The 13,155-nt window shown below is 55.1% G+C and overlaps 1 protein-coding gene across 2 annotated transcripts in view; it reads right to left on the bottom strand.

Moving 5' to 3' along the window:
- Positions 1–12,024, bottom strand: part of Lmx1b (LIM homeobox transcription factor 1 beta) — a 73,861-nt gene extending 61,837 nt beyond the window's left edge. For both annotated transcript variants that reach the window (XM_057755660.1, XM_057755659.1), the window contains exons 1-2: positions 11,886–12,024; positions 10,956–11,142 (exon numbers count right to left, since the gene is read on the bottom strand). In XM_057755660.1, coding sequence (XP_057611643.1) covers positions 10,956–11,142; positions 11,886–12,024 — 326 coding nt within the window. The remainder of the gene's footprint in view (positions 1–10,955; positions 11,143–11,885) is intronic.
- Positions 12,025–13,155: the final 1,131 nt, after the last annotated feature.

Here is a 13,155-nt window from a genome sequence, read left to right on the forward strand (position 1 = left end):
TGGCTGTAGCTCCAGGGAGAGAGAGGTAGCAAGCTCTAAGGTCCCACCCTTAAGAGGACAAGTCAAGATGTAGGACACTGTCATGGGAAGGCATTTTAGATTTCAAACTCAGCTTAGGCCAGCTGTTCAAATTCAAGCAGGGAGGAAGGAAGCCTGTTCAACCCCAGTAAAGAGTGGATGAATGAGCTGGGTGGTGGTGCACGCCTGTAATCCCAGCACTTGGGAGGCAGAAGGCAGGCGGATCTTCAAGATAGAGGCCAGCCTCAACTACAGAGCAAGTTCCAGAACAGCCACGGTGGCTACCCAAAGGAACCTTGTCTCAGAAAATAAAAATAAAAAAATAAAACAAACAAACAAAAAAGCGATAAGACCCACCTCTGGGAGGGGCACTTTCCTGGCTTATAGTGGGGTAAGCTGGCCTCTGAGAAAGCATCATAGGACTTCTCTACCTGAACGGGCCTGGGCCACTTAGAGCAAACAGCCAAGCCCTGGCCTCTTTCTGAGTCAGTCTGGCCTGGTAGCTCAATGCTGTCCTAGACCTCTGTCTTATGACCACTGCTTTCTGACCCCCTAGAGTGGTCTGAGCTCTATAGTGGTCTCCCCAAGACCCAAGGCCTCTTGTCCATCCCTTCCCAATGGAGGAGCCCTGGGCCAGGAGGTAGATCCTGTGAGCCTAGGGTGCGGCGAGCAAGCTGGCTGATAGGAACCATCTGCGTTGTCTTAGGCTGCCCCTCTGCCCACTGTCCCTCTGAACTCGGCCGGTTCTCGCGGGCCGTTTGATGCTCACAGGGTCACAGACCCCCGCACACAAATCACCACCGAGGGGCTGGGGGTGGGGTGGAGGCGCTGAAACCTAATCCACAAAGTTTGCCTGCCGCGGGCCCACTCCTCCCTCCGCGCTTAACGCCCCCTCCCTTTCCAAACAAGCCTTATTTTTTCTTGCCAAAAAAACAAAAGTTGGTATCAAGTGTTTCGAGGGAGAAAGTCTCCCCCACAGCCCCCGCCTCTTGCCACTCGGCTGAGTCAGGGATTGCAGAGGGGCTCAGAAAGCATACTGGGAAGTTAGCCTCAAGTTATCAGGTCCACTGGTCCCTGGCCCCAGTTGTCACTTACTCTACCAGCCAGACCCTTGGGCCCTGTGGTCCCATTCCTCTGGAATCCAGCTCCCTCCTCCATCTCTCTGGGTCCCAGTGCAGCCAGAGATGAGAACTTTACCCCTGCCAGTCTCTTACTCCATAAAACAGTCTCGCTTGTCCCTTTCTGGGGGGTTATGGGTTATCTTACAGGCACTGGAGGAGACTAACTGCCAGAGTACATGGGTCCCTGGCACAACCAAAGATCTTGCATGAGACACAAAATTCTTGCAAAGAACATATTCCTGCTCCGTGGAGGCCTTGGGCTAAAACTCAGGGGGGGATGGATGACTATATATACCAGAGGGCAGCCCAGACCTCGGGAGTTTCTCTTGCTAGGTATCAGTGTTACTTGTTTTCAGTAGAATGCAGGGCCCCAGGAACCATGCTCGCCCGGTTCTCCACGGCCACGGGTTCCCCGCTGTGCCTAGAAGTCGCTAAATCCCTGCTTCTAGCTGGCCTGTGACAGCTGCGGTTCTGAGTCCACGCAGGCAACTGGGGTTCCTAGGGGTGGTAACAAGGCCGAGCTGCGTCTGCACTGGAGCCGGGTGAACGGCGGGGTGAGGGAGTGGTAGCTGCGATGGAGAATAAAGACTCCAGTGCCCCGGCTGAGAAGCGGGTTTCTGCGGGGGTCGAACAAAGGAATTTGGCTTCTGAAGAAAGGGGTTGAGCTCACAGCTGGGAATGCCAGCTCCAGATCTGCGGGAGTTTCAGGACTGAGGCATTAGTCCCTAGACTCTAAGGAAATCTGCTTCTCAGAGGACCCTCGTCTCCACTGGAACTCCATGCTGGCTCCTATCAGACTTGCCTTGACTAGGGCGGTAGTTACATGCCCTTAAGCTGGAGACCCCAAATACCCGACTTTAAGGTACCCTCTGCTTGTGGATCTATGTCTCCATTTCCCAGATGCTGCCAACTGAGTTTTCCATATTCCCCTTTCTCTTCTGCTCCTTTTAGCCGACTCAAGTGGCCCTAACCACTCCTAAACGAAAAGCTGGTAATGGGGACTCTGGGGACCTCGAAGGCCCCCCTCCTCCAATCACCCTCGGAAGGGGTGGAGGGGACACGGTTGTAAGGTGTTCAGCCTCTTTTCTCTGCTTGACATGAATAAGGGGATTAGGGCGGCAGGTTTCCGTCGGTCACTCGGTGGGACAAAGGGCCCCGCGGTTTGAGCGGTCAGTTTCTGATTAAACGCCAGAGCCCTGTCACTCAGCACCAGGCTAGGTACTTGTGTTCCTGACATAATCTTATTAGAAGATAAAACCAGAGAAATCCTTTTTCATAATGAAAAGTTACATTTAATGGCTGCACTCGTCCCCCACACCCTCCCGAACCCTTCCCGCCTTCCCCGGTTGCTGTTGGATATGGCTCGTCTGTAATTGGCATTTAAAGTACCAAGTCCGGGAGAAAAACGGGGTTTAGGGTTTTTGTAATCCCCCTAAACTGTCTTTGTTCGAAATCTCCACAGATACAAGTCTGTTAAGGGTAAATATTTGTGGATTGATACAACCACACCCCCTCCCCTGCAAACCAAATCTGGAAGGGGTAAAAACCTTCAGCCTCGGTGATGGTACACAGGAGGAGGAGGCCCAAGTCTGCTGCGCACGCAGCCCTGCTGGGTACTCAGCTGCGGGCCCCTTTCGCCAGCTCCAGGATCTGACGAACTTTGGACATTTCTCAGGCGGGAAAAAGATCTTACAGGCTTCCCTTCAGTGTTCTGTTCCCTAGATCAACAAACCTCCCCGACTTGCTTTCGTGCTTGCCGAAAGGGGTGGGCCGGAGAGCCGGGGAGCCGGAACCTCAAAGCCAGCTATCCCCACCCGGCTCCCTCCAGTGGTTCCAAAGGGGTGCCATTCCGCCACTCCGTGTAGGTGCTCTATCCCACAGGGCACCCGGACTCCAGCCGCGACGAGCCTCGACGCTTTCGAGGATCCCTCAGCTGCGAGGGAACCCAAGTGGCTGCGGCGGGGCCCAGGGTTCCGGGCTCCAGCCCAGCCCGTCCTGGATCGGATCGGATTCCTTCATAAATCAGCGGCTGGGTGAAAGGGCTGCGCGTTAGAAAGGGCAGGACCGTGTGCGCGTATTAGAGCGCGCGGTTCCCAAATCCGGGCTAAACCCCTGGTGACACTGAAATTCATCAACCACCGCCAATGCCCTGCTCCATCTACCGAGGAGCCCGGGAGCCTGCACACCCTCGCTGCCCCACTCCGGGCAGGAACGGCTGAGATGAGTGTCTGGAACATTCCGCAGGCCCAGGCTTCCGTGGCCGTGGCAAACGGGGCTCTTCCCTCTGGGAAGGAGTTATTATAACCTTTCTGTCCTCTAGTCAGGGCTGGTTCCTCAAGAGCACTCAGTCCAAGGAGGGCAGGGACCCACCCCTGCCCAACCCTTCCCATCCGGCGCTCAGAAAATAGGTTCAATTGTTCAGACTCAATATCTGGGGCTCCAGCAAGTCAGGAGATGGCGACCTGGGGATCCCAGGAAGGAACGGAGCCCTTCAGAGCCTGTTTCCTCGCCCACAGGTTCAGCTGGGGGCATAAAGCCAGTGAACTCCACAGGCACCCAACAAGTCCCGTTTCTTTCTAGAAGAAATGATCCAGCTCGCCCACTCTGCTCAACTCGCTCTGCTCTTGCAAGTTCATTTGCACTGGTCAAGTCCCAGAGTGTTAGGAAAAGGGTCCCATCGAGCCTACTAGTCATGGCGGCTATGGCGGGACCATAGACTGCCTGTGGCGGGAAACAGAGTCTTTCCTTTTCAGGGGATTCAGAGGCTGGCCCCAGTCCTCAGTGAGAAGCAAAAGGTGGCTGCAGGCCTCAGGCCTCCTACACACGGTAGACAAAGCATTCCTGCCTCCCGCTTACTTCCCAGCAGGAAGGAAGAAAACACACATCCGACTGAATTTCCTTCCTACCAGGCCAGGCTGGCATCTCTGAATTTGCTTCACTTTGTCCTCAGAGTAACCCAATGAGATGGGACCTGTCATCCCCATTCCACAGATGAGGGAACTGAGGCTCAGACCCTGGCCCCAGTTACTTGGAGGTGATTAGGGCCTGTTTCCCAAAGTAGAACTTGCTAGCAACCTTGTTCTTTCTTTCTTTCTTTTTTCTTTCTTTCTTTCTTTCTTTCTTTCTTTCTTTCTTTCTTTCTTTCTTTCTTTCTTCTTTCTTTCGACAGCAGCGCTCCTCTCAGAGCTCAGGTTACCCTATAGCATCTTAGCCCTCTGATTTCCACCCTGGCTTCAACTAGGATGCACAAGGATGACCCAAGTAACTGCAGCAATCTCAGCGCTACTGGACCAGAATCCCCTCTGCAGGCGGCAGGTGGGGCGAGAGAGACACAGTCACCCCCAGCATGCCCCAGCTCAGCAGGGCCCCTTCTTTCCTACTGGAGGTGCTGGGGAGCTGGAGGCCCAGTGTTGTGGTAGATTCACCTCCCTCCCCACCAGCACCTTTGTTCATTTAAGCAGCTTGCTCCTGCCTCTCCCTCCTTAGCCAGCAATCTCTGCACAGCTCTGTGTGTGTGTGTGTGTGTGTGTGTGTGTGTGTGTGTGTGTATGAGAGAGAGAAAGACAGAGAGACTCTTTCTAGCACAGGCCAGCCAGGAAGCAAACAGTTTTGTTTCTTTTAGAACCAGACTCTAGAAAAGAGATTTTTCTCCTTGAGTCTCAGGCAGAGCACCAGGATAGCCAGGTGTCTAGGGTCACTTGGGGCCAGGCACTCCCTGAGGTCCTGTTCTCTCCACGTGTCTCCCCATCTTCCTTCAGGACCCCCAGGGTCATGGAGCTGAGATGGAGACAATATTGCCCTGAGAAATAACAAAGGAAGGCTCACAGGAGAATTTATTTGAACTCATCAGAGACAAGCAAAAGGTAAAGGCCATTGAGGAAGTGCTGTCAGCCGGGCCTGAAACCCAAGAGAGGTGCCATTGGGAACACAGTGGCCCCTTGTGCCCCAGCACTGCACGCCACAGCGGTAGTTAGAGCAAACACAGGCCCTTCTCTGCCCGTCACTTACACCTTTCCCCCAAATTACACAAACTTTGAAACATTTTTCTAGAAGAAGATGGATGCTTCAGGAGACTTGAGGTCAAGGCTGGGCTGTTTAAAGTATATTATTAACAAATAAACATTTACTGCAGGGGAAAAAAAAGAGGAGGAGGAGGAGAAAACCTCTATAGGCCACCAGGGATCCAAATCATGTTGCTTTTGGCATCAAATGACAGGAGACATTTATGACATGAATGGAGAACACCAGCGGCTGATGGAAAGGCAGCCGCCTGCCACCTCTCTTCCCCAGCCTTAGAACCAACTTTTCAGACCTCCCCTCCCCTCCTCCCATCACCTTTCCACTTCTGACCGCAGTGGTAATAAATACACATAATTTGGATTTTGCTCTTTGCTGCCATCAACACAGAACCTGGGAATTGTAGAGAGCTAAAGATCTGGCTGGGACAGTTAGAGAACCTGGAGTCCTGGCCACTTCGGGGCTGACTGAAAACTCACACCGGCTCTGATGATGGGTGGACCATCCTCCCAGCCTCCAAACCTCAGGCCAAGAACCAACTGTGAGTCTAACAAATTGCAAGTTGTAACTCATGACATTGGGAGTGTCCTCTATCCTTCGGCCAAAGCGATGCCAAAGTTGTTGGATTGTGCTTATATACCCTGCAACCCTCCACCCCGTACCCCCCAGTCTGTCTCCCTCCCTCAGGCTGTCTCTTTCAAATTCCGGCATAGTCACAAGACAGTCCCCTCAGGGAAGTATACTAGCCCATCACAAATAGAAACTTCACAAGGCCAGTGAGTACGGACACAGGCTATCTTCCAACCTTCTGGAGTGCTCTGCCACCATTAGGTCTGTCTTCCTTCTGAACTTGGGGTTCTTGGGGTCTCTTCCCCACATCTCCACCCCCCTTGGAGATGTAGGCTGACCTTTCTTGTCTGGCACTTGAGTCAGAGCAATTATAGGCTGAGAAATCATATTATTGACTATGCTTTCCCAAGTAATATGCAGGCTGTGGAGATGCCATTGTTTGCCCGGTGGAAATATTGCTTCTCTGGACCAATACACGACCCCTGGAGGAACAGAGTCACACGCTAGCCCAAGATGCTAACACACTATTGGCGTCTGAACCCATCCTCACAAGCAGAAGTTTTTCCAACACTGAAGCAGAGGATAAAGGATGCCTTCAGATGAAAACATTGACTGAAGCTCCTCCAGGTGTCCCTTGGAATGCTCGCTGGCAGTCACCGCAGTCTCCGAGCAAGGTGATGTCATCAGCTGGGTAGAGACAAGGGCTGGGGGTGGGCTGCCATTTAGCTGAGTGCTAGGGCTGGGGGTGAACCTGGCTGTGACTCAGTATCTAAAGCTCTTTTGTAGCAGAGGGACGCAGTGTCCTCTCAGGCAAAGGGGAATGGTTTCCCTGGGGGACAACGTTGATCTACTTAGAAATCTGTCCGAAGTCTGGAGAGGATTTTTGGAGACAGACATTCCCTGCAAATGCAACCCTGAGGACAGCAATAATTTCCAAAGGGTAACAACATATCAGGCAAAGACACCAGTTCCTTTGGGCACCTAATCTAGAAGAGTCTATAAAAATACTTTCCTAGGTAGGCAGGTCTTGGTTATACCGCAGAGGGTCACATAGGTGCCTCGTGGCTTTGTGTTTCTAAGTTTGGCATGAAGGCAGGAAGAAACCCGGACCTTCCAATCACATACCATAGAACAGATTCTCACCGCCGCTTCCCTCTACTTGAGAAAAACACTGCAAACAAATAAGGCCACAGCAGCCCAGAGCCTTGGGAATAGAGGGTGAGCCAGGAGTCGGGTAGTGAATAATGCTTTCCTTCAGCCCCAGATGCCTGCACGGCAGGAAGTCTTCCCCTCACCTCCAGCCCACAGAGGAGGTGCTAGGGTTAAACATACAGGCTCCCTCTAAGGGACCAGGGATCCCCGGACTGGCGCTGGCAGCGGGAGCCCTTCAGTTTTGGGGGCTCCAGAGAGAATACCCCACTTTTGTAAGACCACGTACTGGCTCCTTTTTCTAAGCAGGTTTCTTGAGAGGGCAGGTACCCCAGGCAGTGGGCTGGAGTGTCTGTAACTCTGACTTCGTTTGATACAGTGGGGAGATAATTTAGGCTGGGGATCCCACCGTTAAGCGAGTGCCGATGGCGAGTGGTACCCCAGTACATCTAAGGAAGAGGCCTTCCTTCCAAGCTGGGAAACGAAACCCAGGAGCGAGAAAGGGCCAGGAGCCTGGGTTTGCCCCACAGATGCCACACTGACACTAGCTATCTTTGCTCGCAATCCAGGAAAGCTTTTGCCTGGGTAAACACTTCTGAGGAAAAGAAGGTGATGGAAGAGCCGGGTTGAGCCACTTGCGGCCGGCCGCAGCTAGCCGGGAGAAACGTTTTAAAAACCAGACCAGGACTCAGAATGCTTTTTGTCAAAGTCATAGCCTGGATGCCCACTTCTGCGGCGGAGGGGTACCCTACCTGGGCGAACTAACCCAAGGATTTCGCCAGCATTTCAGCAGAGCCAGGGAGGTCGCAGCACCCGAGGCTTGGGCGCCCGGGCAGGCCCCTTACAAGCGAGTGGAAGAACTCCCGAAAGGAGCTCCGCATCCACCCCCCACCCAGCACAAAAGGCTCCCGCGCGCACACCTAATATACCCCAGGCCCCGGAGCCGCTCCACAAGCCCTCAGACTCCATTGTGTGACAGATTTTTGGACTCTCTCACCGACCCTCCCCCCCTTCCGGAGCCTCCTCCAGGAATCCACCACCTCCTTAGGACAGAAACCTTTTCCAGACAAGAAGGTTCGGAGCTAGTGAGCGACAGCCGGCAAGAGAAGGGAGTTACATAATTCGATTTCACCAAACTGCCAAGAAAAACAACATATATTGGGGAGCGAGGTTGTCAATTTTTTTTCTCATAGTTTCTCCAGTGGAAGATACAGAGCGGTGTTAGCGATTTTGCGGAGGCCGTGTGTTTTCCCGGTTTCTAACCCGGTTTTCTATTCGGAAGAGGACCGAGGTCTCTTTGAAGGAGTCCCAGAAACGCACATAAGGACAGGCAAAAAGGAAGGTTTTCAGGTTACAAACAAAAAAAGTCCCAGTTCCGCGGCGCGCTTTTTTTCCTTGCTCTGCCAGGCCTGCGAGTTGATTTTATCAATTGTCCTAAACGTTCCCAATAGCTAATTAATCGCCCCTGTGGTGCGTAAAACAACTTCGCGCTTCTGGGTGCCTGAGATCGCTGAGAACAAACCGAAAGGAAGACACACATCAAAAAGACCAGCAACCTCTTTACAAGGAGCAAGCCTGCCGTTCCGCTCAGCCGGGTAAGGGGTGCCTTTTACAAAACGTGTGTATGTGTGTGTGTGTGTGTTGCTGTAAATTCCCAGTGCCGGGGAGGCACACACTCAAAATCAAGAAAGCACGTCTCTGCACCCATTTGCCTTAATTCTCGTCTGAAAAGCATTTGGGCACACATGAAATAAATATGTATGTGGGATTCTCAAAGAAAAAAAATCATGAATAAAAATATTTTTTTATTGTGTAAAAAGAACATTGTTTCCGTGTGAGTTCTCAGGGAGCCTGCCCGATCTGCTCCCTGCAAAACACTGCCAGGAGACCCTGGGGATTTGTTCCCCAAGATTGTGTTGATAACGACTACCCCGCCCAAGCACACCAGGAGGCCCGCTTGTAGCAGGTACTTAATTGTCATTATCGTTAGGAAGAAGGAATGATGGAGGAGGGAAGGATGAGAGGAGAGGGGAAGACAGACTCCCTTTTCCCCAGGCAGCTTCTGAGGATGCACACTTCAAACTCGGGGACCAGAGTCATGGGGAACAAATTCCTCCCCAGCACCAGGGTTGGCAACTGGGTAGAAACCGGTTCTTTGGTGAAGTGTTTTTCTTTTCTTTCAAAAACAAATATCGGTGGGACAAAGAAGTTGCAAATGTTTAATTGTTTTGTAAAGTGGGGAGGTTGGTCACTCTTCTCTCTAGGGCAAAATCCAGCTCCTGTTGCTATTTCGTGACTTAGCCAGAAGGACCTGGCAGGTGTCTTTGCTCTCTCTCAGGAGAAGCTCCAGAACGACCCTAGGGGCAACTATGTGCAAAAGGTTGCAAAGTCTTTCCAGTGTTGAAATTAAAAAATTTAAAACCACCCCCAAAGTTTCAGAGGCCCATTTTCTACTTTCCCAGCCCTCTTAGAAAACCTACGTGTGGGGCTGCTGAGGTCGGTGGCTAAGTGGGATATATGAGGTTTCTCCCATAGTTCAGCCAGGAGCACATCCCAGAGAGGGGCTGCCTGAGTCATCCCCAGTCCCCAGTCATTGCTACCCCATTTTATTTTTGTGGCTGCATGCACGGCTGTGGGTGAACGGCAGGCACAGACGCGGGCAAGGACCTCAACAAGGTGCCTCCACCCAGGGAATGCCATACAGAGGGCCAGTCCTACATCACGTTCTAAGACCAACAAAAGGACAGATCTTTGAAACCCACCCCAACTCTTGCCCATAGAAACACCACCCTACTCCAGCCACCAAATAGAGCAAGGTGCAGAAAGCAGTTTCTGTGGGTTCCCCAGTCACTGGGAACACTACCGACCTGCCGCCAAAGCCCTGTGCTGGACTCCGGCCTGAAGTTTGGTATTTGCAGGCCCCAGTCGAAGAGTCTAGCTGCCCCTCTTCACACTAGACCTTGGATTTGGTGACAAATACTTTGGCTGCACTCACTGATTGGCACACATAGCCCTGCCGCCTTTTCCTTCAAAGGCTTAGGTACTAAGAACCGCGAGCCCAAAGCACCTGAGCAGCCATCCGACCTGGATCTGCAGCCCCATCCAAGACACCTTTCTGAGCACCGCTTAGAAGTTCTCACAGGTGCACACACGCTTATCCCTGCAACCCCACTCCCAGGACCCCCACATCTTTCTCTCCACTGAGGCTCCTCATTGTCGTCGCCCCCACCCCCTCAAATTGCATTTCCAGGTATATGACCCCAGGCAGGTCATAAGAAAAAGCTGCTGTGCTCTGTCCCCAGCCTCCAGCCATACAAATCCCCAGCACCAGTTTAGCCTGGAAGCTATAGGTAGGGCTCAACACACTTGTCTCGTGTCAACCACTCGTTCCCAGTACACTGTAAGAAAGGAGGCCGTCTGGGGAGGCCTGACTCCTTTAGTCAGCCACTCCAACTAGGATCTCGAGGTGGTGGCTTCCTAGATCCAGTTAAGAAAAATTATAAGGGCAAAATTCCCCGTATGAAACGGTTTAGGAAGATGGACACCCATTTCTCTTTACCAGAGAAGAAAAGTGCCACAAGGAACCATGCAGGGTGCGGACCTCCCTGCCTGAACGGCAGCTGGCAGCTGGGGTTCAGCACCCACCTCCCTGGCTTCAAGAATCCCAGATGCTCTTGGATTGGGGAAGCACACAGTCAGGCTTGGCTTTCTAAAGCAATGCCTTTCTTGGAAAATAAATTGTTGGTTCCCACTTCAGGCCTTAGTGGGGCCAAGCCCTTTCCCAGGACAAGCATCATATCCACCAGTCTGCCCAGGGCTTTGTCTTGTACCCCAATTCAGTCACTCAGCGCAGGTTTCCGGGACAACAGATGGCACCTAGGGGCCACCCCACCAGTGTCGGCTGGGATGCGATAGTTGGCCCCAGCCCGGAGACACGCAGCCCTTTGCGCCCTCCGAGCTACCAAGCCCAGTGGAGCGCGGAGCCAGCCGTAGGGCGGCGCGGACACTTCCCGGCAGGGACCGGCCGGGCTGGAGTGCTGGTCCGTGGCGGGGAAAGAGAGGAGGGCGAGAGGCGCTTACTGTTGGTAGTCTTGTTTGCAGTATAGTTTCCGATCCCGGAAGTAGCAGCTGGTGGTGAGGGCTTGCTGACATGCCGCGCACTGCAAACACTCCTCGTGCCAGGACGACTCGTTGACTCGCATCAGGAAGCGGTCGGAGATGGGCCGCTGGCAGCCCTCGCAAACAGCGGGATGCGGGCAGTCGGAGCCTGCAGCGCACAGGACGAGAGCCGGGCCGTCAGCGCCGTCTGGCCCAGTCCAGGAGCGCCACCCTTCGCCAGAGGAACCCCAGCCGCCGCGCCAGAGACCCGGCAGCCACAGACAGCACGTCCCTGTCCGTAAGCTGGGGCACGGAGAGGCCGAGGGCCTGCAACCTTGGCTGGGCACTGCGCTCTCCCCAGCTGCGGAGATTCAATGAGAAGGAGCTCCGCGCGGGGTGGCCGGCTGGGACCCAACCAGCGAGGTCAGGCCGGGTTACTGGCTGGCTGACACGCGCCCACGATGCGGATCGTGCCTTCTGCCCCAAGACCCGTGGTTTGGATGGACCCGGGGACAGGTTTTTTTTTTTTTTCCTTCTAGAGGTTCTCTTTCCCTAGCACATCTCCGGGACTCTAAGGTGACAACTTGGTTCTCACCATCCCTGATACCCGCTTCCAACCCCAACCCCGTCCGTAGTAGCAGTTCTAGATCCCAGCCCCGTAGAGGATGGTGTGAGTGACAGCTGAGGCTGTTCGGTTCTCTGTCTGGGTGATGTCCCTGCACGTTGTCCCTTCGGGGAGGCAGTCTAGGTGTGCTTGTTGCCCCTTCAGTGGTCTTTCCAGGGATCCGGACCCCCTCCCCACGTTCTTCAAGCCCATTTTCTTTATCCTTTGACTCTCGTGCCAGTGTCCACAGCGGCACGATGGTCCTACCCCTGACCAGAACTATTCAGGCGTTGTGACCCAGCACTCACCCAGCAGCACCCCCAGGGTGGCCGGTCCGGGGCGCAGGGCGTGCTCCTCCATCTTGATGCCGTCCAACATCTTGGCGCAGTCCGTCTGCCCGCGAGGGAAGCACCTCTCCAGCGACTCGGGACCTGTTGCTATATCCATGGGATGTCGGGAGCGCTGCGGACCCTGCCGGACGGGCCGCTCGCCCTCCCGCCCGTCCGCCCGCTCCGCTTCAGCCGGGGAGGCGCGGCGCCCGCGGGGTCTGGGCCGCCAGCTGCCCCCGGGCGAGCGTGGAGCGGCGGCGCGCTGGCCCCGGGCCCCGGCGTCGTGCGGGCGGGCCCGGGCGGCTGGCAGCCCCGCGCGCCGCGCTCTCCGGGCCACTCGCAGCCACGCGCGCCCGCGGCTCGCCTGTCACCTGCTTGTCAGTCCCGGCCGGGTCCCGGCTGCGGCGGCGGGCGGCACGCGGAGCCGCCGGGAGGAGGAGGCGGCGGCGGCGGCGGCGACGGGCGGGGGAGGGGGCGGGAGTGCAGGGGCGGCCCCACGGGTTGGGGGGGCGCAGGCGGCGCAGCGGGGTCCCGGGCGGGGCGCAGCGGGCCGCGGGGCTCCGGGCGCTCTCCTCGCACTACTCCAGTGCCATGGTGCGCCCGAGGAGCCGCTCGGTTTAGAGCTGGGGCTGGCGGCGGAGGGATACTACGGCCGGGAGCCGCCTCACCCCTCCTCAAACTTCCTGACATTTGAACTCATTGGTGCGCCTCGTATCACTGCGCCGGGATGAGCGGGCGGCTCCACGTCAAATAGTGCCGTCGCCGCCCCCCCTCCCCGCGGGAGGGCTCCCTGAACCCCCGGCCTGCACCCCGCACCGCGCCCCGGCCCCGGCCGGCCATCCTACCCATCCTTGGCAGAAGTTTGCATAGCCATCGAAACAAACCCTGTGCCCCACCCCTCTTGAAAAATTGATTTGGGAGTTGAGGAAATCAGGCTTTCTTTCTTTTTTTTCTTTCTTGCCTTTTTTATTATTAATATATTTTTTAAGAGCTCCAGCGCTCACAGGAGTGGCCCCGAGCGAGGCCAGACTGCGGAAGGCGAGGAGCTCAGTGACTCCTCCACGGGACGGCGCCAGGCAGGATCGACGCCCGGGGATTCCGACTTGTCGGCGAAGGTAGGTTGCAGGGTCTGAGTTGGTGTCCTGCCGTGAGGCAGTGCCTGCACGGGACAGCTCGGTACGAAGAGAGGGATGGCACCAGGGATCGGGAGAGAGTGAGCCTCAAATGCCGAGAACTGCTCGCCCCTGAC

Source organism: Chionomys nivalis, chromosome 22 (assembly GCF_950005125.1).
Source record: "Chionomys nivalis chromosome 22, mChiNiv1.1, whole genome shotgun sequence".
Classification (NCBI taxonomy): domain Eukaryota; kingdom Metazoa; phylum Chordata; class Mammalia; order Rodentia; family Cricetidae; genus Chionomys; species Chionomys nivalis.